Below are 27,109 nucleotides of genomic sequence, written 5' to 3'. Positions count from 1 at the left end.
AATTCGAGATGGGTAATTGCCAGCAATGCCCAAATCTCATGAATAAATAAAAACACTACAGTCAGTCTGGAAGTCAATATCAATTGCTCGCATCTTCAAGACGTGTCTGAGTAACTCATGTCAACACTGTTATTCTTTAAGATGGCAAGGTGAGGGCAACAAAGAGAAGGTATTAAGAGAAGTAAATACCTTAGAAATAAACTGACTTCTGCATATTTTTGAGATTGGACAAATGTACAGATTATCCACCCTTAGAATGCAAATGTTCTTGGTTTCATATGAAGACAGAGCACCAGGATCCTGGCTACCAAGAAGGAGCCCACTAGTGCCAAAGAGGGAACTCCTTGCAGTGTTATAGTGGACCGCTGATGAGGGGGCTGCACACTTCAAAGTGGACAGTGATAGCGAAAAGAGCCCCAAATAGGGAATATACATTTGAATATTGCTGAAAAAAGTTTTTTGCCTTGTACTCATCAGTACAGAATTGCAAGAATACCAAATCTCAAAGGGAACAACAATTTATACTACTTAAGAGGTGTTATGACCGCAGCTGATGATATTCACCAAGCAAGCAAAATCCCAGAGGGAAACTTGTCTTCCTGATCATAAACTATTTTTTTGCATTTTGAAAACAAGCGGAAAACTAAAGAAGAAAAAAGACTTAAGCATACAACATTAAAAGACAGTTAAAACAGTCTTACAAAACATTCCCCAAAAAGAAACCCACTTGGTCATAAGATACAAGTAAATTACTTGGCAACAACTGCCTTACAGATTTTTAATCATAAAAATTCAGTAAAATTACCCAAAGGCAAATTGCTGTTACTTTAGTAAAGTATACCACACGACTTCTCACTTATTCCACTCTGCTGTGGAAATCCAAGAAAGTTCAGAAACAGACTACTTTCTGAAAACAAAGACTTTTCTGGCTTGACTGGATGGCTGCTTCAAATTCACAACTTTTCACAACAAAGAGTCGGTCTCAGGACATCTCCCCCATACAACCACCATAACTCAACTAAACATCTTTCCTTAAATATCTTTTTTTCCGGCTGTCCCAAAAGCTGCTGTTTAGTAGAAAAAGGAACAATGCATGGTCGTTTTCTTTCTGTGTGAATATATGTAGCTTCTCACACACGTAAGTGAACCATACTGTGAGACCAACTGATAATCGCAAATTGGTTGTTATGTAATTCTTAGCACAATCAGGATTGGTTAGTAAGTGTTGTCCAATCATGGAATCACATCTAGTGTTGGACGCTGTGTTCTGAGTTTTGCAAGCATAGGTTGGTTGAGTATGGTCAGTACTTTGCCTGTTGCAAACAGCTCAAGGGACGTGCTGTTTGATGCTATCCACTAGTCACTGGGACATATGGCCTACATACCTGGCATCACACTGGCACTGAAATTCATATACCACATTACTCATTTGTGTGGGAGGCAGGATGTCTTCTTGGCTTAATGGCAGCACCCTGTTAGTGGAGAATACCGCTCATGTTATTACCGCATAATAGCAGTGTGAAATGGCTACCTTCACCTGTTGCTCAAATTTTTGAGACACCTTACATTTCCTTGGTAATCTGAGGTAGACCGGTCACTTTTCAGGACTGAAAGTCACAGCCTCAGGCCCATTAATGAGTTTGCGCAGTATATAGCAAGCAATGATCTAATCATCAGATATGGGTAGCCATTATCCCACAGGGTAGCTTTGCTGCACCCAATTTCAACATCAAGCTTGTATAGTGAGAAAATAGCTCAGGCCCTATTTACAAGGTTGCGGATAAGGCTAATCTTATAGCACGTGAAACTATAGGAATCCCTACGCATATATTGACCAGTGAGGGTAGGTTTTCAGTCGACATTTATTTTATCTACATTTATTTTGTACTATACCAGGCTGAGCCCTAACAAGATAGGTGTGTGGGTAATCATCAAGGGAGGAGGGTAATTTTTGTCACTGACACCCCGACAATCTTTCCCTGTCACTCTATCAAAACCTTTAATAATTTTAAAAACATGTACTAAGTTTTCCCTTAGCCTTCTCTGCTCCAGTGGGCCTAACCACAGCATCTTAAATCACTCATAATTATGATTTTCCATCCATGGCATTATTATTGCGAGCTATGCATTTTTTGTGCCATTTTTATGCCATTTCTATAACGGGAAGCTCAAAACTGTGCACAGTACTCTAATTGTAGCCGAAATAATATTTACATATAAATGTATCATTACCTCTTCGCTGCTGTCTTCCATGCTCTTATTGATAAACATCAACTGCTGTCTGCTTCTATTTATTAATCAACTTTAATTGTCACTGTCCCAGGGCCTACTTTGCATCGCTGTCTAGGCCAGCATTTATTGCCATCCCTAATTGACCTTCAGGAGGTGGTGGCGAACTGCCTTCTTGAACCGCTGCAGTCCCTGTGGTGTAGGTACGCCCACAGTGCTGTTTGGGAGGGAATTCCAGGATTTTGACCCAGCAACAGTGGAGGAACGGCAATATATTTCCAAGTCAGGATGGTGAGTGGCTTGAAGGGGAACTTCCAAGTGGTGGTGTTCCCATCTAGCTGCTGCCCTTGTCCTTCTAGATGGTAGCAGTTGTGTAAGGTACTCTTGGTGAGTTCCTGCAGTGCATCTTGTAGATGGTTCCCACTGCTGCTACTGTTCGTCAGTGGTGGAGTGAGTGAATGTTTGTGGATGGAGTGCCAATCAGGCGTGCTGCTTTGTCCTGAATAGTGTCAAGCTTCTTGAGTGTTGTTGTAGCTGCACTCACCCAGGCAAGAGGAGAGTATTCCATCACACTCCTGACTTGTGTCTTGTAGATGGTGGACAGTTTTTGGGGAGTCAGGAGGTGAGTTACTCACTGCAGGATTCCTAGCCTCTGACCTGCTCTTGTAGCCACAGTATTTATGTGGCTACTGTCATCTTTGTCCTGGTAATCCCTGGGATTGGCATGAAAACAAGAATAAGGAGAAAAATTGGAGAAGTGTCAATGAGTAGCTGTCATGTGGGCAGGGGAGAAGGGGTCACAACAACCTGAGTTTACCACTCTTTCCATTGCTGTACCGCCTGCTTTCGGGTGTGATAGCAAAAGAAAATCCAGTTCCTTCTTTTTGTAGCTTACTGTCGCAGTACTGTGAGTTTACTGCCAAGGAAAGTGATGGCTTTAAACAACTTGAAGAAATTATTTGAGTAACTTGATAAATTGGTTTTGTAATACTGCTCGTTCATGAATGGTACCTTTGAAAGAAAAAAGTAACTAATTTTCCCCCTTAGTGAACTGATAGTTACTCGTTTCTCTGACATTTTTGCCATTGAGGCAATTGAATATTTGATTGGTAACTTAACAGATAAGTGATTATTTGAACCAATCACACAGTTCGCTTTCTAAATCAGTGACAGCTTGTAGCTGAGGTTCCTAAGAGGTTACGCCATCAACTGTCATATTTTTGAATGTCATGACATGCCAGACACTCTTGATGCAACACTTTCAGAAAAGAAAAATGCCCCTGTGGATGAAATGAAACTGTTAACCAACACTTCAAAAAATCCTCAAGGAAAATGCACAAAGCAAAACCTGAATCAACCAGGGTCCTTGAATAAATTATCAGAGCAGTTCTTAAAATTGAAATGACCACTTTGACACATACTGATCTTGTGGACAGTTTATCGTGGGTTCTTTGAGTAAAATGTGCAATTGAATGCTGGGACAAATCTAATAAGATTTGAAAGTTGTATAAATTCAATACCTTATTAGCTAAGACTAGAGGAAAAAGTAATTTTCCCTCTTCTGAAAACCAATTTTACTGTAGGAAAATGACACAAAAATACAACTATAATTATATCTCAACCAAATGGCAACAATTCAAGACTAACACTGATGCGCATTTTGCTCAAGGGTTCCTGAAAATAATTTTTATTTCTCCAGTCAAACCCAATTTGTAAGACATAAATCCAAGAAAATTCCTGTAGGAACGTATCAGAGTTGGTCTGAGCACTTTCATCCTACAGGGGCGTTTGTATTATCTTTTATGGACCTACAAAGTACAATAGTGTGCTCTTACAGTACCTTGTACAGAGTCATTATCACCTCCTATAATCTGTGCTCAATTTCCCTGGCTATACATTTACCAAATTCACAATGTAGATTTACCAGAATGATACCAGGATTTAAGTGGTTAAATTATGACTGTTGGCTTGTAATTCCTTGAGTTTAGAAGATTGTGGAGAAATTAAATGAAGGTTAATTGGTAAGTGACTTGTCATCTATATTTGTAATCTGTATGATTGTATTATTAATTTGTAACTGTAGGTATTGCCTGGTGAGCTGTACTTAGTAGAAGTTACATTTACACTAGGTTTAGCACTGCTTAATCATTATCCATTTTAAGTTTGTTGTACCCAATGCCAACTGGTGGACACGTGGGTTGATTAATTTGATGGCAATGATATGTTTATTGATATGTTTAGCAGAATTAATGCCAATTCTGACTTGTTGTATATTCGCTGTTATATCAGGAGCATTTTGTCTGCAAGCAAGTTGACCATTTACACAAAGTAAATCAAATTTGCCAAAGAACTGGATAGCACTGGATTTACAGAAAGTTAGCATTACAAAATAAGTTTGATATTATTGAAAATTGAGTATAAGGCAGCTCACCACCACATTCTCAAGGGCAGTTAGGGATGGGCAATAAATGTTAGCCCAGCCAGCAATGCCCACATCCAGTGAATGAATAAAAAAAAATTGGGACATTCTCAAGGAATAAACACTTTGTTCAATTTTGAACAAAATCATTGGGAAATCTCCAGAAACCCCCACTTAAGTGTGCAGCCAGCAAGGGCAGGGATTTAATCTCATCAGCCCTCCCTTCCCATTGCTTGGCCCCTTGACCAGGCACCAAGTGCCTTTGAACGAGGCACTCCTCCAGGGAGCTCATGGGGCTGCACCAAGCAGCCCCAAGTAGAAGTCCAGTGAAGTGGTATGGGCACAGTGACAAATTACTGAAATTGCATTAGAATATTGTTGGGTTCAATGCTGTATGCTCAAAACTTTACCCCTATTGCTATTCTTTTTTTAAAAATGAATTTCTTGCTTGACCAAATGAAGGCTGCTACAAGTCTCCTGACCACAGGATTGACCCTTTGTCTGAGAACCGCCACCAGGAGTTTCAAGACAAAAAGAATTATTTTCTCAGCTTCTGGAATCTTACACTTCATTGTACATAACTCTTGTAATCACAAAAGATCAGGAGGTTCACACATCTAACCTTGTTATGACTAGACAGCTGCTAACAGATTCATATCACACCTGGGACTGACCAGGCCCACTTCAACGGGAACCACAGGGATGTCATTTGCATCTGATAAGCTCACCTTGCTAGTGGAGTCAGTGAGTCTATCTAGACAATGGCTTCCCAAACACCAGACCCCCAACATAGATGGTAACTCTTTCAACAACTAATGACTAGGACATTATCAGTCCTGAAACCAAAGCTAATTCCAGGCACTGGATAAACATCTCTTTTGGAGTCATTGTGGAGTAGGGAGGTCACATGACTCAAGTGATAATTTCGAGATCCCTATGTGCCTTTGAGAACTGAGAAGCAGTTAGTCTGCTGTTTTAACATCCAACTGTTGAACCACCAAGAAGCAGGCCCCACCAGACAGAACAACTGCCTGTACCTCGAAGCCTGTCTCTTCTGGAATATTACCTACCATTGCCTACAGGACTGACCCAGTCTCTGCGTACCCATGTCATCTTGCAGTCAGCACCAACTGAAAATCGAATACTACAACTCCACACTTCAGCCAGCTGAACTCGAACTCCTATGTGAAAGAGTTCCTCATTGGACTCTGGCTTGGAACTCTGGAAATTACATGAACTAATATTCATTTCTGTGGCTCTTTACCATAAAATTTCTTTTTTCTATTTCCCCCTTTACTGTGTGTGTGTGTGTGCGTGTGTGGAGTGGGAACTTGTCAACACTCCTCCCCCAGGTTTCGAATGTGAAAATAAACTAACCTTTTGAGTTAATTCTAACTCGAATTTGCTGTGGGCTATTAGTAAATTGGATCACAAAAACTCGAAGGATTGGGAAAACATGCCAGTGCTTATTTTAAAAAAATAATTCAAAATACCTTCTGCCTACAAACAGGTCATAAGAGGAAATCAGTGCAGTTTGCCTGTCTCTCTCTCTCTCTCTCCTGTCCGTAACAATACCTTGACCAACTTTGGTCATTATAGCTCCAAAAGACAGGTAATCATAGGAAACGGGAGCACAAAGTTGATTTCTTGAGATTTGAATTGAATCATGAGAGGTAGCTTTATAGATTGTTTACTTGAAAGTGCAAAGGCATATTCATTTTGGAATGTTCTGATTTTCTAAAATATAAAATTGTGACAGGAAATGAAGTTTTTTGAGGGACCAGGAAAAGTCACAGGAGAAGATTAACAAACTAAGTTACTGCAGAATTTCTTTACACTGAGTTGGAAACTTTTAGGATAAACTGTCACAGAGAAGTGACTGTTGAACCCAAGGCCAAAGGGTTATACCGATTATACCCATTCTCACACTTGCTCGCGCAGATACATAACTTCTCATTGTGGATCATCTTCTGTCATTAAGAGAACTGCTAAGTTTTAGACTTATTATTTTGGAACAGATTGTAAATGAAGTGCTGTATAATTTATCTGAATCTGTCCTATTATGCCTATGTTGGATGGTAAATATAAGGTTGTCGTTTTAGTCTGAGCTAAAGGTATGGCTTGTGTTGTTTACTGCACTCAGTGATCAAAGGTTTATGGTGATGTCTTGTACCATTTCCTGCTATTTGTCGTGATGGCAAAGGATTTAATGTTCGCCCAGAGATCCGATTGTCTTGAATACTTTGAACACATGGTCAAGTTTTCATTCATAGGGACAGCTTGCTTGTCTTTTGGCTTGTACACAAATGAAAAATATAATGAGAGAGCCTGATTAGTAACAATACATGCTAAATCAAGGTGTCATTTGAATGTGCTGTAAAAGGACTTTATGCCAAATTCAAATTATTGCCCAAGTAAATTAATGTAAAAATACTTGCAGAACAATTCATGAATGAGAGATTTAGATGAGTGAATGGTGTTGATTTAGGACAAGGTGAGGGAGAGATGATGATGCTAGTTTGAAAATCAATCCTAAGTGTAGGCATTCATTTGGACTGAACTACCCTTTCTTGCTGTTTCCTAGTTGTTCATGTTCTTTTAAATGTTTGACTGCACCCAGGCACCTCCTGTAGAATGTTGGACTGGAAACTTTGTGCCAATTGATAACTATTACTTAAAAAGTGGATGGCCTTATATATAATCAAAGTGCTACCTGTGGCACTATTCCCTAAATTTTAAGGAACACTATCGCCAGGCCCAGATGAATGTTTTTCAGGCTGTTGAGAAGCAAGGGAGGAAATAACATCTACCATCATTTTCCAATCCCCTTTGGCTATAGACATGGTGTTAGAGAACTGCTAATGTTGTGCTGTTGTTTAAAAAGGGAGAAAGGGATAGAATGAGATACAAGCCAGTCAACCAAACCTCAGTGATAGGATAAGTATTGGAAAAAATTCTGAGGGACAGCATAAATCATCACTTAGTCAGGTACAGTTTAATCAAGATCGGTCAACATGGATTTGCTAAAGGAAGGTTATGCTGACTAACTTGATTGAAATTTTTGAGGAGCTAACAAGGAGGGTGAGCAAGGGTAGCGCAATTGATGTAGCCTGCACAGATTTTAGCAAGGTTTTTGACAAAGCCCAAAATGGCAAACTGGTTAGAAAATTAAAGGCATGGGATCCAAGGGGAAGTGGCAAGTTGGATCCAAAATTGGTGCAATGGCAGGACACAAAGTGACTGGACTGGAAGGCCATTTACAGTGGGGTTCCGCAGGGCTCAGTATTGGGTTCCTTGTTTTTTGTAGTATATATCAGTAACGTGGACTTAAATGCAGGGGCATAATTAAGAAGTTTGCAGATGATATACAAATGGACCGTATAATTTATAGTGAGGAAGAAAGATTGCAAGAAGATATCAATGAAATAGGCAGGTAGTATTAGAACCATATCTACAAGAATTATTAGGGAGAATTTTATCCCCATTGGGGGGGTTGTGCAGGAGCAGGCGTACGAGCAGCCAAAGGTCGCCCGTGATCAGCTGGGCGCCGCCATTTTACGTGGGCGAGCCAATTAAGGCCCGCCCAGAGTGACACGCACCCAGAAGCGCTGAGTGCTCCCTGTGCGGGTGGGGGGGGTGGGGGGTGGGGTTGCCTGAGTCAGGGCCTGTGCTCTTTCGTGCAGAAATCTCCCTGAGACACAGAGCTGCCTCAGGGAGATTAGTTTAAGTTTTCAAAATTTTAATAAAAGGGAAAAAAAATTTTAGGACATGTCCCCTCATGTGAAACTGTAATATGAGCTGGGACATGTCTATGAATTTTATTTAAAAATTTTTCAAACCTTTAAAGACCTTCATGAAACCTTATCCCACGCGTGGATGAGGTTCCATGAAAAATGTGAAGGCCGCCTGGGCTCTTCGCCTGCCCGCCAACCTTAAGGTTGGACGGGAAGCTCAGTTTATTGTTTTAATTAATAGTTAATTAGCCTTAATAGGACTTTGACAGTTTGGCGGGTGCACAGCTGACTCGGTGCGTGCCCAATGAACTGAAAATCTGAATAGCACCCGACGTCACCGCGCGTCATTTTACGCCTCAGCGAGCAGGCCCCACCACCGCTCGCTGAGCCGAAGATTCTGCCCTATATTTTCTTTTAAAATTTGCATTATTTGGACACTATGGAGTTGACCTGGATGTTTTTTAAAATAAGGGCATAAGTTCATCTTGGACTGCAGCAAGCATGCCTTTTCCAAGAAATCATGTGACATCAGCTAAATGGGCTTCATAGAAAGTGTGGCTATATGTCTATTTGAACTGCAATCACTTTATTTGATGAAAAAAACTGTTTTAAAGGCAAAGACCTGGTGATTTACTGGAAATAACCTCATGGAGGAACTTTATGTTTTGAACATATTGTTTTGAACTCAGTTGGGAATGAACTGAGAAAGGGAAAATCTGCTCAGTTCGCGCTCTCCTTGCCTTGCTTGAAATACAGTGTGGTTACCAGCATCCAGCGAGGAATCCTCATCTCAGTGGAACTTATCTGCATTTGGAAACCTGAGAGGCTGAGATGAGAAGGGTGTAAATATATATGCTAGGGAATTTTAAAAGGGATAGTTACACTTCCAGATTACAAATTGTGTGTTAACCAGTTCTTTAACTTATTTTGAAAAAGTTTTGTTTTATAATAAATCAATCATTCTGAGTTTATTGAAAGCCTGGTTAAAGTCTCTTTTATTCAGGGTCTAGCAGTAGTTAAGGTAAATAAGTGGTCATTTTGGTGAGTGAATTAAACATTTAAACTAATGGTGTGACCTCTGGAGCAGTGGAGTTAGATAAACTGTGCATTCCCCCATCCCGGTTGGAACAGTAGGCAGAAAAGTGGTAACTGTAATTCTTTCTAGAGAAGTGTGGGGGAATGTTTTTGGGGAAGGCAAACAATGCAAGGGAACTCACATTAAATGATAGGATATTGAGAAGTGTAGAAGAAGAGAAGGACCTTAGAGTGTATGTCTATGGATTTCTGAAGGTAACTGGAGAAGTAGATAAGCTGGTTACGCCCAGTTTCAGCTAAACAAAATAAGTGACAACCATTCACTGACCCATTCCTCAGGGCAATGCCTTGAACAATCAGGGTCAAGCTGCCTGGTTTATATTTCAAACACTGCTTGGCAGTTAACTGTCAGTCACCATCACTGGTATATTCTCCATGGCAACAACACTTGCCAACTAATCAGAACTCTCCTCACATACAGTAAAAATTGTTGTTTTACCCTTATATTGGTATTCTTGCTAAGTGTCCTGAGCAGTGCAAGACTAACAGCTTAGACATGTCTCTGTTTTCAGCAATGCTTAAATATTAATTCTGAGGAGGATAAATTGGATGTATGTTTCTTGGCAATAGTCAGGGAATCTTGTCCCAGATTTACTACCAAATTTTGCATTAGGGGATTGAAGAACTAGAAACATATTTTACTAGAAATATGAACAGCAGAATGCAAAAATCCTTTTGCAATATTGTCCTTGCATGCGTCTCAATCAAGATAATGTTAAGCTATTTGGTGGCAAAATGAATATTTTATAGCACATGAATACATTTTAACTTATAATAGCCAAGCACTCAAAAAAATATACAAAAATATCTCAAAACTTATATTTCCTTCCTGAAGAGATATACTTTACCTGTCACTTACTGACTGCTTTGGAACATAGAAATCTTCCCCTGACAAATAGGAAGCTGCAGTTCCTCCTCCAAAATATCTCTTTTCCAGCATATGTCCACTTTCATTCTTCACCAACAGAGCTCCTAAACCTGTTGGGAAGCCAAATATTTTATAAAACGAGATGGGGATGAAGTCTGCCTGATATAAGCGAAGGTCAAGTGGTGAGGTGCTCACAAATGAGGTTGCATCTACCAGCACGTACCATTTCCCTGGAATTTTGCTAAAAGGAGACAGTTTTTTTGATTTAATGTCCCTTATCCAAGAAAGTGGGTACTTTGTCCCTGAGAAGTTGCTTTGCGCAGGATAACAGAATAGATGATGAGTGTGACAATTTTCCTCCTTGCCCACAGGAATGTTCTTGTTTTTATCTTCATAAATCTCAATGTGGTTAACTGGAATAGTTAGAGCACCAGCTAAAGCAGACAATCCTCTCATACCCACGACAGATGTATGATTGTCAGTCAGGTGACAAAACCGACTCCTCGAGTCTCCTGACTCTGCACGGTTCCATTGAAAACTTTCTGCAACAAGTTTAAGAGCAGCTGTACTTCCTGATGTAAAAATGATGGTATATTCTTCTGGGCTGGTGTTGAAGTGCTGGAGAATTCTACAGGGGAAGTAACAAAAAGCAATTAGTCAATGTCTTTTTACTTACTTTTAGGAAAAGGAAATATAAATGTATAGAATGTAAAATTAATTTCTAAACACAAAGCCAGTTACTGGATTTTTGTGCTGTCATATTACCACACATACTATGACACAGTTTAAGAGCCCAAAAGTGACTCACAGGTCAGGATTTTCCTGCAGGCTGCAGGACCCCGATGTCAAGGTCAAACAGGGGCCTCCAAGCCCATACTTGCTCAGCCCGAGACCAGTGCAGCTAGTTTCCTGAAGGTGGTCTCCTAATTGCCACCTCTGTGCTCAACTTTCTATTAATGATGACAAGCGGGCTACTGATGCTGCCAGCCCAATCACAGGGACGTCAGCTCTTGAGCATCAACGGCTCCACTGGTAGGGGGTGGGTTTTACTGAGGCAGGTAGCAGAATGTGAGGGTGCCTCCTTCGAGGGATTAAAATAATAAAATATTCTAAGGAGGGGGGGGAAATACAGCAGGTCCCACAGAAAGCCCCCGGATCTTCATGAGGGTTGCAGAGGTGGCCTTTCCTTCCTGCAGCTTCGTCAATGGGGCATGGCATTTCTGGCTCTGATGAGCCCCAGTCCGCTGTAAAGAGGCCATTTCCACTGAGCTGGAGGCCTCCCAATCTGGCGGGGAGCTGCTCCATGCCAGCAAAATGCTGGCAATCCCAAAATTAACCTTAAATTGAGGCTTTAATTATTTAAATTGCCTGCCACCTCCATGAAGTGGACAGCAGATGCGTTTCCCAGCGTGCCCGAGAAACTTCTTTGGTGGCAGGAATGCGTCAGGGAACCATCCTGACTTTGCTCCCCTTTATTTTCCCAGAGCCGCCCCGTCACCTTCTCCAACCCCCATTTCCACCTGGCCAGGCAAATTCTGCCCATCGGGTGAGATTTTAACTCACTCAAAACCCATCGACTTGCACAGAATTAAAATCAGAACCATAAATCCAGCTGTGCTCAGACTACTAACAGTGGAAAACATAACTGATAAAAACTATTATTTGAAAGTCCATTTTTAAAATCACCAATAGCTTCAAGACTACCAGCAGAGCAGAATTACATTGCACTTATATCAAAACAATGAAAATAGCAGAATGCAAACAATACAGGAAAGCAGCAGCGTTTATTCACTAATTATTTAACAACTCTCATGATCTTTATCACAGACTAGGCCATTTCCGACCACTTCTTTATCACCACCCACATACCCTGTCCCCGTGAAACCCACCTTACTTCGGTTTCTAACCACTGGAAACAAACTCTCTCCCAGGTCACTTACAAACTTTCAAATATTCACCTGCTCAGCCTTTGGTCCTTCATTGACCTCAATACTTCTGAAGCCATTGATCTGCTGAACTGCTCCTTCACCTCCACCTCTGGTGTCCTTGTCTCCAGTAAAACTTCTACATCCTCCTCCTGGTATAGCCACCATCTTCAATCCTTCAACTCCCAGGAGCAAAGATGGTAGCATAATTGTTTTAAGCCATTCATCACCAGATCTGATCAGGCCACATCCAGCCCATATCTGTCTGTTGCACTCTTGTTGAAATTACAATAGGGTTACATCTAAACTGCCAGGGATTTTCAGGGTTTAAATTTTCAATACAATTTATCAAAGTAAAATTTGTTTATATATTTTTATGCCATAGCACAACACAAATAAACAAAAGCTTGTCTACAACTTGACTCTTCTTTGTTATAAGTTTCACTAGCTATCCACCCTTACCAAAGATTAAATTATGTAGTACTGCAGACTAAATAATGCTAAACAATGAACATTTATGATATACCTGTACTGTGCAGGCAAGGTGGCTAGGCTGTCAACCTTTACGAATATCAGTAATAATAATGGCATGCATTCAAAATTCTCAACTAATGGAAACCAGTAGTAAATGGAGTCCATTCATTCAACTTCAATGCTATTTATTTAATATCTACTTTGAAATTGACAAACCAAAAAGTGTAAGACCCTGTAGCAAACACATGATCTAGTGGGATAGAATGAGATTCTACCATTTCTAGGATCTATTACTGAGAGAACCTGACACCACCAGAGAAATGAATCAGTGACCTTCAAGAGCATTTTACGAGCAATATAATATGTGCAGGAGTTATGAATAATCGGCTATGCAGAAGCTCTGCACCAAAAAGTGATGAGCATTATTTTAAAAGCTTACCCAGTAGCACTGAGAAAGGAGAACTCAATTTACACTGATAAATAAGATTTTAACTGAAAGGCATGCTCCATTAACAATGCACAATACTGCATTTCTCAAAATCGCAAAATGGCATGCACCTGTCATTAGGGATCTCCAGTTAGCACAAGAACAGAAAAGCTTATTGAAACAAATCAATAAATGCTTTATATAATTAATTTACATTTGAAAACTGCTCAAGAAGTGATCTGCTTATGAAAGTATTGATAGACAAAATATGAAGAATTTCATCATGTAGCCACTGCAGCTTACTTAACAATTGAACACCTTGCAATCCATCAATGCCTCCACCCCAACTCAGACATGCAAGTAGTGTACAATTCAGTTACCTTAAAGTATCAGGTTATTTTTAGAAATTAGGGCATTAATTTCATTATTAATTGCATGGAATAACTCATTCATAATAAATTGTATTCCTCAACTTCATTCTATAATAGATTGCTAAATTACTTATTTATCGATAAACTTATAGTCTTACTAACTTTGTCTTTCCGGGATTGGCTTGTTCAGCCATCAAAAGAACACAGCAGATGATCTCATCTGACCTCACCAAAACTCTGAGGCTGTATTCCCATCATCTCTCGCAGAAGGAAGAATGCTAATCAGTCTTATTAATGATGAGAATTGATTGACATGATCTGTCTCTACAATAGAAAGCAAAATCAGACGAGGTGCAAAATGGGTGGCCAATCCAGCCAATTTCCAACCAGATGGGTGTGAGTGGGGTCGGTGGACAACCAACATGGTTTCTCAGCATCCTTTGCAACAATTAGGGTAATTACTTTGGTGCTTCAGTGTTTGCTTTTTAGAAAACTTATTTATATAAACAAAGTAAAATTGTCAAAGACTGAAAATAGTGAATTTTCTTTTTTAAAAAAGTTATGGTTTTGATTGCTTGTTTTTTCATGAGTCAAATCAGCATGTCTCACACAAATGCATATGCAACCTCCCTTCTAACCACATATAATTGTAGACATGAAAGTTATAAGATTAAAATTACATTTCTATAATCTGGGGTTTTTCATCAAATTTCTGGATAGATTCTGAACCATTTCAAATCGAAGAAAAAGCAAATGATTGGCAACACTAATTACACATTAACTTAGTTTTCAGGCATTGAATTAGTGAAATTTTGATCCCTGTGCTTTATTACTATTGAATAGGTGAGCTGACTCGCACTGTTCATTGGCAATTCACCTATTGGTTGGGTGGGGCATTAATATCATGTATCCTTGATGCCACTTAAAGGCAGCTTGCACATCTTAAAGGGAGATGTACATTGACTGTTGTATACTGTAATCTGACATCAAGACTTCAGACATGCTTGAAACACTAATGCATGAAACCCAAGATTCTCAACTGCAGCTCGGTGGGTCCTATTAGAGGCAGCACATGAGGAATGAAGTGACGTCCACGCTGATGGGCCAAAGAGTCTCATTGCAAATGGCCAGACAGCAGTGTGAAAAGGGGTCAATGGAAGGAAAGTCAAGGGAAAAAAAACATTCAAGCCCTGGCTGCAATGCCACAGGAAATTTAATGACCTCACTAGTGTTATTAGACTTCAAACACATATCATGTATTACTTTCTCCTGAACCTTGCATCACCTTCATAATTCTTCCTGCCTTTGCTTCACTGTACACTCTTCCCACCACTGCAACACGTCACTGCACCTCCTTCTGTTACTATTGGCACGTTCCACATCTGCTACTCTCCTCACTATAGCTTTCCTCATTTCCCCATACATCTGGCAGCTTTGGTACAACATTCATACTATTTGGCAGGTCAGGCTGCATCTCTGGAGAGAAACAGAGTTAACATTTCATCTGTTCTCTCCACAGATGCTGCCTGATTTACTGAGTATTTCCAGCATTTTTTGTTTTTATTTCAGATTTCCAGCATCCGCAGTATTTTGTTTTGTATCCATACTATTTGATGGCATGCGTATCCTCACAACACCTCATTGAGCTATTACGAACGCATGACTCCCTTCCTTATTGCAGGACAAGAGGGCACATAATAACCAGAAGCAAGCCTGGACATTTTCAAAAGGCATTTGAAAAGATTTCACACAAGTGGTTGTTATACAAGCTTCGAGCTCATGAGGCTCAGAGTAATATATTATCATGGATGGAGGATTTATTAATGGACATTAGTTGAATGACTAAGTGCAGCTGCTTTCAGTAGCATTCATTTGTTTTTGCTAACACATCACTAACTTCTCTTCCAATTCAGATTCTGAAACTATATAGAGCCTGGGTAAAAAGTGGAAGAGCAAGGCAGCACAATCCAAGGGAAAATGTTACTCAACATCCTTTTGTAGGTACTAACTCAGTAGTTTAGAATCTAGGCTAAATGGGTCTACACTATATCAGGTCACAAATATGCCCAAATCTTTCAAAGTATTTATTATGATAAAATGTGGTTTTGACTGGTAAAACACAAATCACACAAAACTGTAAAGAACATCAGAACATAGGAATTGAAATTTCCATCGTCTATCACTATCTGTGCGACAGGATTACATTTAGAAGATTGGTAAAACAGCATCTCCACGTCATTCTTCAAATTAAAACAATTATGGTGGTTACTTGGAATTAACAAACACTCAACGGCAATTCATGTATCAGGTTTAGCAATTAAAAACTAAAAATTAAAGAAATAGCTGTATATAATTTGGCTGCTTATACCATGATTATTTATGTTATTCTCTTTTTTATTAAAAAAAGTTTCCATCAGTGTTATTTGGTTATTTAAAAAAAGCTTCAGCATCCTCTACTTGCGATTCCAAAAACAGAAATTACGCCCCCCAGCACCACATAATTCCTGGTGTATTGCAGCCCCCGGTGTAAACATCCTCCTAAAATGAATGGCACTTCTGCTCTTCAGCACTTGTTGTAGCTGCCAGGTTTCAGCAGGTGTCTCCTGGAATATTCTCTTAGCATCAGAGTTTGAAGAATGGATCACAGACAACAAAACAAAGGCAGTTTCTAAATTAGCAGGTGACTTTCAGGGGATAAACAGCAACGATTTACAGAACAGGGGACTTCATTGGGTGTTTGTGAGTGTACTATCAGGTTCTAGTGATAAGCAACATTCACCATGTTAATTTTTATCTATATTAAAATCCTTGACTAGAAATTAGATCATGCCCGAAACAGGTTCCAATCCCAATACAGCGCATGCTGCATATGCTGAATGATGCCAGAGGCTGGACCACAGCAAATTGGTCCGCCAGCCTCATTAGGAAAGTACCTCTGAGCTGTGGGCACCCAATGCAGCACCAGAGGTTGCTCACCAGTCATGGGATGGGAAAAGGAGTTCCAAAGGTTAAGCCCTGCACCTCCCAGTTCCACATTTAGTTAAGTATTTTTACAAAACTTACATTTTTAATGTCTTTTAATAACATTCTTTTTACTTCAATGCTTCAGATTAATTCAACAGCCTGGTCTTAATATGAATATTTTAGAGTTTCCAATCATATCTGTGCATTCTTAGCATGTGCAACCTACACAATTTCCCCTCCTGCATCTGAAAGTAGCCTGTCAATATGATATTGATTAGGCAGGGGAACCAGCCTGCAAATCTGGATGGAAAGTCCGGAACCAGCAAGCTAATGAATTCCAGCCATTAAAATCGGCCAAGGTGCCCTGCTGTTGCTCCAAGACTTGCTTGGTTGCATTAACATTCAGGAGATAAAATCGATCCCCATAAGTCAGCAGACTCAATAACAGAGGTCTGAAAGTTTTAAAGTAGAAGCTGTATAAATACTATGCAGTAGTTTTTAGACTACAGACAATTCCACCATGGCCAGGAACCCAGGTAAGTCAGGGAGCTCAGTAAGGTGGGTGAGAAAGGATAGAGGGCTGGGTTCAAGAGGCTGAGAAGGTGGGGGGGTGGTGGAGGGTTAAAGGAGGGGATAACCTCTGTGGGGAGTGCCTCCGATGGGCCCAAAGGAGGTTCTTCCCACCCCTTGCCTGACACCAGCCTGCACAATTAAAGCTGATGAGTTTTCCACATGGCGTGGGCCTATGCCCGCCGTGGATAAAATACGGTGGCAGCGGTATGAGCCGTTAAGTGGCCATTAATTTTCAAGAGTCTCAGTAGTCCCAAGGGTGGGCTGGCCACCCAACGCTTCCCCCAGCCCCTGTAAAATTTCAGGCAGGTCAGGAGTAGATAAAAAAGTGGCAAGAAGACCACCCGCTGAATTATACATTCACCCCACCTTTAAACCTGCCGGCGGGGGGCAGACCCATGACATTTCAGTGCAGTATTGTGAGAGTACTGCAAAGTCAGAGGAGGCATCTATCCATTGCAATGTCAAAGGCCCCACCTGCTTGCTCAGGCTTGTTATGGACAAGAGGGGGTTTAATTAATACAGCCCTGATTTTCCCTCACCACCCGTCCATAAACAGAAAGGTGTTTTGATTTTGATTTCATCCTTTGTACGCGGTGGCGTACTTCCCAACCTCTCAGTTTTGGTGTGATCTAATTTTTATTAATAACCCCACAGCAAACTTGAGATAGGATGAACTCAGAGGGGCAGTTTATTCGTGCACACTGAAACACAAGAGAAGGGTCGCAACATAGTCTCCTTTTTCGCTCATACAATAAAAGAGGGGGGATAGCAAATGAAAGGTATAGGGCAAAGACCACAGAATAAAGGATTATGTTTTCACATGAGTCCAGAGTCCAGCATCAAATTCCAATGGTGTATTCCTTCACAGAGGTCAGCAGGCTGAAGACTGGTGCTGGATAATTCACTTCTCCAGTAGAGATGGCTTCCAGGATGGGATAGGCACATAGAGATGCATTTGTCTTGTAGGCGATTATATTGAAGTTCAGGAGTCCCAGTAGAAACAGTGCAGATGGGGGCCAGGTATTCAAACCTGGATTAAGCCCTTTTTCTGAACTGCTGCTTGCTAGATGGAAAAATGGCAGACTGCTTTACAGCTCCACAAGGCAATATTACAGGTTCCTCCAGCTACGGGGTCATGTCACACATCCCCACCTCTCCACTTTGGCTTTGGCAGAACATTTATATTCCTTTGTCTGGATTCTTGGGGAGAATTTTCTCCCCGTCGGGTGGGCCAGTCGGGAGCAGGCGTGGAGCCGATCACCGTCCATTTTGCGTGGGGGAGCCAATTAAGGTCCGCCCAGTGTGGCGCATTCCTGGAAGCGCTCAGCGCTACCTGTGCGGGAGGGGGGAGGCGGGACCTGCGCTCTTTCACGCATGCGCACGAAAGAGCACAGAAATCTCCCTGAGGCACAGAGCTGCCTCAGGGAGATTAACTTCAGTGTTAAATTTACAAAAAATAAAAAAATAAAATTATTCAGACATGTCCCCTCATGTGACAGTGTCACATGAGCTGGGGCAGGTTCCTGAATTTTCATTAACATTTTTATTCAATTAATGAAACCTTCATGAAACCTCATCCCGCCCGTGGATGAGGTTCCATGAAAAATGCGAAGGCCGCCTGGGCTCTTCGCCTGCCAGCCAACCTTAATGGGTGGATGGACAGCTTTCTCAATAGGGTTAATTGTATAACAGGCCTTTGACAGTTAAGCGGGGGTGCAGCCGACTCCGGTGCGCGCCCGCCAAACGGAAGATCAGAATGACGTGTGGTGACGTCAGGACGCTCACCCAGTCATCGCAAGTAATTTTACGCATTGGCGTGCGGGGCCTGCCCCTGCATGCCGAGCAGAAGATTCTGGCCCTTGAGGTTGTTAATGTTCCAGCCATTAAAAATTTCAAAAGAAGTTGAAGGGTCCTTTATCCTAGCAGACTCTGGTGTCTTATGAAATGTCGATAGCCTTTGTAGAATTCCCTTTGAATTTGATCTCTGCAGCCCACTGGGTCTTCAGAGATAACGAGGTGTCAACTTCTCTGATACTGCCAGCAAGTTCCTTTTCTTCAGGGTTACAGGCAGACAGAGCTTCAGCCTTTTTGAAGTCTTTATCCAGTTTTTAAAAATTTTAGGAAGTAGCCATGATGATATATATATTTCATAAAAATATAGTGTGAGATCTTAGCTCTGTTACAGGCTGGATATAAAAGATCCCATGGCACTACTTTGAAGAACAGCAGGGAAATTATCCCTGGTGTCCTGGACAATATTTATCCTTCAATCAACATCATTAGAAAAGATTAACTAGTCTTTATCACATTGCTGTTTATGGGAGCTTCCCTTGTGCAAATTGGGTGCTGCCTTTCCTACAATACAATATTATACTTCAAAAAGTACTTCATTGGCTACAGAGCCCTTTGGAGGACCCTGAGGTTGTAAAAGGCTCTATATAAATGCAAATCTTTATTTTTTCACAACTCAAGAGAAATGGTACAGACTAAATTAAAGGGGGTCACTGGAGAAATGGCCATGGTTGTTGTTGATGCCTTAGTAATTGGTTTCAACAGTTCACAGAAAATTGCCAAGTCCTTGAAGGAAGATGCATGTTGTGCTCTTACAGCCTGGTCAATAAACCACTAAGTTTGGCCTCAGTGCTGACAAAGTTAGTGGAAAGCTTCAACAAGGCTGCTATTCATATCATATTTAATAGGTTTAATAGGTCAATACTCAGCATAGCATCCCAGCAAAATATCACTATTTTAGAGGGGAGAAAATGGAGAAAGAGGTGAAAAGAGGTGGAGAACAGATAAAGGAAAGGAGAGAAACAAGGGAAATGGGGAGGGAGGAGAGGAATGGAGATGGAAGGAAAAAGAAGAAACAGTAGATATGCAACAAAATATAGGGTGGAAGAAATAGATAGGAAAGGAGGGAAATGGGCAAGTGAAGGAGGCAAGAGCAGATACATAAAGTAAAAGATGGGAGGGAAAGCAGGGAAAGAGGAAGGTGATTCGGTTTCTAAAAATAATTAAAGTTGCTGATGAAGTAAACACTGCAGATTCCTTAATTTACAGCTCAAAAATCACAAACTAACCGATCAAAAGTAACCCAGAGCTGAGGAGAAACAATGGAATTCTAGTTATTTTAATGCATCTGTGCCCAATATGCTCATACGTATGCAACCTTAAGCTATCTGACTTGGCAGTGTAAAGCGTAATTTTTTACTGTCAAACAAATGAGCATGGCCTCACTTTAATGGATTTTTGGAAACACTGGGCAGAATTTTCTGGCTGGCGGGGGGGAGCGGAGCAGGAGCGGGCACAGACCCGATTGTCGCCCATGATCGGGTCCACGGCGCCAATTTACGCGGCTCCCGAGGACAATGGGAGTGGGCAGCACTGCGGGAGGTCCTGGTACCTAAGGATGGGAGGAGGAGGCCCCCCCACATGGCCAAACGTGCCTGGGTGGAGGTGGCAGAGGTGGTGAGCTCCCACGACATGGTGCAGCGCACCTGGGTCGCAAGCGCTTCAACGACCTGTTGCGCTCAGGAACGGTGAGTACCATGTTGGCATTGGTTACTTAACCCAGCAGGTAAGCTTTCCCCCCTGGTGCCCCCTGCCCCCGCAAGTCTGAGTGTAGTGACTGCATCAAATCATTGATGGCATGTGTCCTTTGCTGGGTAGGCCAGCAGATATTGCCCATGCCATTGATCTCGATGCGTGCCCGCCCAATGACATGGCGCGCGGTGACGTCAGGAGGCTTGCCCGACGTCACCGCGCGTCATTTTACGTGTGTGCATGCAGGACCCACCCCGCATGTCAATGAGAAAATTCTGCCCACTGAAAACAAACTGACAAATTTTACCAGGTTGCTGGGAAGGATATTACTTCACACAGAAAGTGTAAGCATTGAAGTCATTTCATTTCTAGATTGTTGGAACTACAGAATAAAAGCAAAAAGACACATCAAGACTGTGGAACCCCTGACTCACTAGAAGTCTAACAAATAAATCTATACAGTTTTGTGGCTCCACGCCACTTTTAATCTGAGTGAAGTACTGCACACATCAGATACATGAAAGGTGTGACTTTTAAAATTGATAAGAATTTAAATTTGACTGGGAGAGGTGAGGAGGGAGGAAAGACCTGAAAGTAAGGGAAGCAGGAAAATAAATTCATTACAGCATTTACAAGCCTGGCAAATATACAGCACCGCTATGAATGATATAAATCCTGTGAGCTCTGCCCATGCAATACTAAATATGTATAATAGATTGATATCTAGCCTTAAGTCAGTCATTCTTTCAGGAGAGAAAGTTTTCTGATACAGGAAAAGAAAGGCAAATTGATAGACATAGAAAGCTCATATCAGTTATTAGGTTTAGGGATGCCAGGCTCAGAGCTCACAATGGATGATAACAGGAAAGCTGACACAGTAATGTAAATTATGAATTCATTCAACAAAACACAAAACAAAGAAAATTCACAAATGTATTTTTTTTAAAATAAAATGGGAAGTCTTTATACATAAATAGGAATTGGGTGGGATGTATTCATGGCTTTCTGGCATACACTCTTCAGGTCAAAATGTTTTTAAAACAAAACAGAAAATATTGCCAATACAAAGCAGAACAATCAAAATCTGAAAAAATAAGACGGGTTATGATGTTTTGAAAACTCCTATCTTGCGAAGGGTACAAATCCAAAAGGATTTTTCTGTTTATACATGGGGACTTGCCTGTTGAGTGTTTCCAATGTTTAAGTGTTTCTTTTTTAGTTTAAAGTATTTATAAACTGTAGAGCTTTGTCATTGAAAACCTTTGGCTACATTACAGCCTCATACACATCTCTGGGTGCCTCAACCAGGATTTATAAGACAAATGTGCTGCAAGTGCATTGAATGTCACTGCACAAATATCTCAATACATATTCCAAACACTAAAAACATGTATTAGTTCCAATAAGATTAATATATGCTTATTAAATCATACAATATTTTAATGGAAAATCATGTGGATAGAAATCCATCTTCTGTATTTGCCAGATGCCATTTTAACAGATGCATAGAACTTTTCCTGAAAAGATTTTAAAATTGATTATCTAGCAAAGACTTTTGGAATGCAGCACCATGCTCATAAAGCACTTAGTGGATTAAAAATAAACAGCAGACTTGTGACCCATGACAAGCAATATCTGTATGAAATACTGTAGTAACTGTACAGGAAAGGCTACCATCAAGGGCAAAACGTCCCCTAGAAACACTTTAGAAGAGTGAGGAGTGATCTGATGCTCTACCCAAATTCCCAGCAGTACCGCAATACCATCAATCATTAGAAGCAAAGTCTGTTATGGAAATTACATCCCACTTACTTAAATGAGCAAAATTACTGTTCAGTAACTAGCAAAACACATGAGTTGAAATGAAATTTTTCAGGGTAAGCCCACAGGAATCAGGCGTACTGATTTTATGAAATTCAAGATGGGAAATCACATTTAACAAACCTAATGCTAATATCTATCTTCCATATTAAGAAAATAGGGATAGAAGTGGGCCATTCAGGTCCTTGAGCCTGTCTCACCATTCACTGAGATCATGGCTGATCTGTATCTTAACTCCATGCATTTGCCCTGGCTCCATAGCCTTTTATACCCTTGGCTATTATACATCTATTGTTCACAGATTTAAAATTATTAATTGAGCTAGCATCGACTGCTTTGTGCGGGAGTAAGCTCAAAACTTTTTTCCACCTTTTGCATAATGGAATGTTTCCCAACTACTCTCCTGAATGGCCGGACTCTAATTTAAATGTTAGGATCCATGTTCTGGTCTACCCCATCAGCAGAAAAAAGAATCTATCTAACCTATCAATTCCTTTTAAAAATTCTAAAAACCTTTGTCAAATCGTTTTATATCTTCCAGAGAATTCCAGTCTGGTTTATGTAATCTCTCTTCATAAGCTACTTTTAAAACCCTGGTAACATTCTAGTAAATCTGCACTGCACTCTTTCCAAGGCCAATATAGACTTTTTCCAGCATGGTGCCCAGAACTATACACAGCACTCCAAGGGTGGTCTAACCACAACTTTGTATAGCTGTAGCAAAGCTTCCTCCCCATTATATTGTAACCAACATTGTGATAGGTATGGTTATTCCCTTAAAACTAAGCACAGGAACTGAATATCACAGCAATCCAAGCTGTCTTTGAAATTTGTCAGTATCAACCAGATTGAAAGGTGTTGGAATGGAAAACTGTTAGAAGTAATCAGTCAAGAGTTACTTTATCCTTCTATTTATTCCACTGAACTTAAGGTAGTAAAGCTTTCAAAGGGATATTAGTATCTGACTGTTACAGATTTGCTTATTTAGTGTTTTTCTCAGAAAACATTTTTGTATACCAGGAATCCTTGGTGACCAGGGAATGGCAGGAATCTTTAAGGATTTCTTTGCCGGTATTCATAAATGAATCCAAGGTCCATAATCCCAGGGTTGGCAATTCTAGATACAGTTTCTTCATACAGGCACTAAAACTTGTGAAGTGTAAACACACTGTAAAAATACTGAAATTGTTTTGAATGGATATGAAAGTACCTTATAAGGTGACCTTGTTGAGGTATTTAAGGTGTTCAAGGAAATAAATGAGCCAGATCCTAGAATGTTGTACAATATAACACTAGTTTGAGGTTAAGGATAATAGAGGAGGTAAAATGGGATAAGAATGGAGGGTGTTTACTTTCAATATGTCAATTAACACATCATGGGTTATCCTGGTCTTTTGAAGTTTGCATGTTTCTTTGGGCAGCTGGGAAGGAATTTCCAAGTGCTTCTTTCCTGAAATCTACTTTTTGCCTCCCACAAGTGTTAACATAACTAGAAGCTGGCGGGAGGTGATGCACGATATTACACTGTCCAATGGGTAGCATCAGCATTGACGGATTCATTTCACACCTTTATTTTCATATATTGCATAGTAAACGTTTTTGGAAAATCATTTCATAAAGGATAATTAAATTGGAAATGCTCAAGAATGATCAAGTATTCCAGACATGAGATTTAGGAACAGAAGATCAAACCTATGTTACGTTTCCCACTAAATAAATTTTTACATGAACAGATTTATAGTTCTGTCTACTTTTATGTCAGGTGGGGTTTTTAATATGCTAACTCGTCTACAAAACAATTCTCACAAAATGAAAACATATTTATCTTCAACAGCAGAGCTAAAGATTTACAAGAACCAATTTCCTTAATGTCCACTGAAGGACCTAAGGCTCAACTGAAATATACTTTCACAACTGTGTCAAAATGGGCCATGTTCTGCTCTCAATAGGACAAATGATATAAGGATAAATGCAATTGAATCTTCTGTTTCAGACAAGATCTCCAGTTCTTGTAAACTTCATTCTAATTTCAACACAGAGCTTACATTCAAAGACGTTTGGAAAGATAAAAATCAATATCAACCAGATAATAAATTTATTTTTGCCACCAAACATGGTCAAGTATTTGTAAAGGCTTACAGCTTCTGATTCTGGTTTGTTACAAATGCATGTTGCAATGTTTAACTTCAACTTAAATATTTAACTTAAATATTTAACCTAATGAATATACAAATAAATAGTCTTACACAAATAAAATCAGGCAGAAAGAGAGGCTCACATGGATGCAAAGAGACATCAAGAAAGAGACTGACAAGAACCACACAAACAGGTTGAGACATACAACTGAGCCAGCATTTTCAAAAGGGTCATGGTCCAGGTTGAAGGCAGGCAAGCATACAATTTGGTGACACTGGCCTACCTGCCAGTTCCCCACCACAATCCCAACAATGAGCCATTTTAAATGAGGGCGGTTTGGGGTTGTATCAGCTGCCCGCCTGGAAACGGAGGCCAATTAAATTTTTTTATGGGGCCAGTCAACAATGCAGTCAACTGAGAATGGGGTGGGTGGTGATGGATCATGTGAGGGACAGACCCATATGCTGCTGAGACACAGCTGCGGCCACTGGCACAGGGTTGCCTCTCCAGGGTCATGAAGAGGCAGCTGTGGATACTGATGAAGTGAAAATAAATTTACCTGGTTTGTCCCTCGCAGTGTCCAGCTTCAGGTCAGTAGCGCCAACCTTAGCCAATGGGGCTGTCAATCACTGAGTGCAAAATTGTCCCAGATTTGCATTAAATGCAGTAGTGGGCAGGAAAAAAAACGACGTTTTACCCAGTGGCCATAATGGCGGCTTCTCACGCCGTATCGTCCCAATCCCGATGCCTTAATTATGCATTCCCGGGAAACATGACATTTCCATGGTAGGTGGGCTCTCATTTGCCCACCATGCCATCACCTTGCTGCTTCATCCCGTGAGGCACCATATTTAAAGGGCAGCCGTGCGCACACCTCTCAGTGCTTCCAATCCATGACTGCTGCACAGAAGACATGGCCCCTAAAGGCAAAAAGACTGCAATCCCCACTTTAATGATACGTCCCTCAAGTGCCTTTTGGATGCAATGGAGGCCCGCTGTCATATCCTCTACGCCTGCTCTGGCCACAGGATGGGCAGCAACATTACCAATTCGGCTTGGGAAGCAGTGGCAGCAGTGGTCAGTGGCAATGCCCTGCAAAATAGGACAGCCACTCAGTGCTGCAAATGGATGAATGATCTCCTCTGTTCAGCTAGGGTAAATCACTCTTCTCATTACTTTCAACTCACACACTCACAAACCCTTCACACATCCACAGGGATCTCACAACTCAAGGGACAACACCACTAACTCTCATGCACATCCTCACATCTTCCTCAGGCTGATATTCTCTGGAGCTCGCATCTTCATCCCACCCATGGCTCTGCTCACCACACCAATATTCCATGCTGTGCCATGTGCCTTGCTCACATTCCCTCCATTTGTTTTCATGCAGGAGAAGCCTGCTCACATCAGCAGGGAGCGATCCTAGACCAGGGGTGGAGTGGCCCACATTAGGCCCTTCGCTCAATTTGAGGAGCGTGCCATCACCCTCACTGGTGAGGACATGGAGCGTGCCTGCAGTGACGGTGAGGTTGGCAGCGAACAGCTTTGTGAGGATCCTGCACTACATCATCCCCCTCTCAACGCAAATTCGAGAGCTCTCTCTCTCCTGCTTTTGACTGTGCTGACATGCACTATTTATCTCTACTTTGGTTCACAGGGAGCTCTGCCAAGTGTCTGACACCCTCAGCCAGCCAGTCCCTCAGCCCCATCCACATGCTCACCTCCAGCCAAGAGTGCTCCTCCTCCTCCAAGAGTTGGAAATAAACAGCCTGGAAGACCTGTCACAGCGCTTACCCAACACTCCACCATGCAGAGATATACACCTCGGTGGGACCTAGATCTAGAGCAGGCTCAGGTTCACAATTTGGTGGTCCCTGCACAGACACATGTCTGCAGCAGGAGGAGGCAGGTTTGGCTGAGCTCCCCGGCACTTGGAAAACAGCTGGGGAAGAGGCATCTGTGAGGTCCGAGTCAGAAGACACACCTCTGGATTTGGCCTTCCAACTCATCCTGGAGAGTCAGCAGAAGCCAGGGGAACATCACGCAGAGTTGTTGGAAGCCCTCAACAGAGTGGCACGCAAGTCGGAGGATTGCTGTTCTCTGAAGTGGTGCCTGCATATGAGCACATGAAGGTCTCCATGGGGAAGATGATGGACACCATGGAGTCCCTGGTCCAGCAGAATACAGAGATGTGTGCAGACCTGCACTCCATCGTGGGAGCCATGGGTGAGTTCCTGCATTGGCGATGCAAGAGGGAAATGGGGCACCTCGACCTTCCCCCAGGTGCTCCCCTCAAGGAGTCAGGTCAGGGTCCCTAAAGGGAGGAGGAGCGGCAGCTGGACACCCCTGGTTCATCCACTCAGGAATCTCAGATGCTGCACTCTTCCTCCAAGTCCCCTTTGCCTGTGACGTCCTCAACCTCGTTCTCTGTCACTGCAGAGGCAGCAGCTGGCCCACAGGAAGACAGCCAAAGCAAGCCGGGGCGTGCAACCCCTTGGTTCTCCCCAGGACCCATGCCAAAGGTGTC

The 27,109-nt window shown here is 41.5% G+C and overlaps 1 protein-coding gene across 3 annotated transcripts in view; it reads right to left on the bottom strand.

Moving 5' to 3' along the window:
• mocos (molybdenum cofactor sulfurase) overlaps positions 1-27,109 on the bottom strand; it is a 318,270-nt gene that overhangs the window by 252,051 nt on the left and 39,110 nt on the right. For 2 of the 3 annotated variants that reach the window (XM_078538658.1, XM_078538660.1), the window contains one exon: positions 10,326-10,973. In XM_078538658.1, the coding sequence (XP_078394784.1) occupies positions 10,326-10,973 (648 nt within the window). Of the gene's footprint in view, positions 1-10,325; positions 10,974-12,303; positions 12,411-27,109 lie in introns of those variants that run through there. The other variant, XM_078538659.1, reaches the window with a different exon arrangement.

Source organism: Cetorhinus maximus, chromosome 3, assembly GCF_964194155.1.
Source record: "Cetorhinus maximus chromosome 3, sCetMax3.hap1.1, whole genome shotgun sequence".
Taxonomy (NCBI): Eukaryota; Metazoa; Chordata; class Chondrichthyes; order Lamniformes; family Cetorhinidae; genus Cetorhinus; species Cetorhinus maximus.
This window is presented reverse-complemented; position numbering and strand designations above follow the sequence as displayed.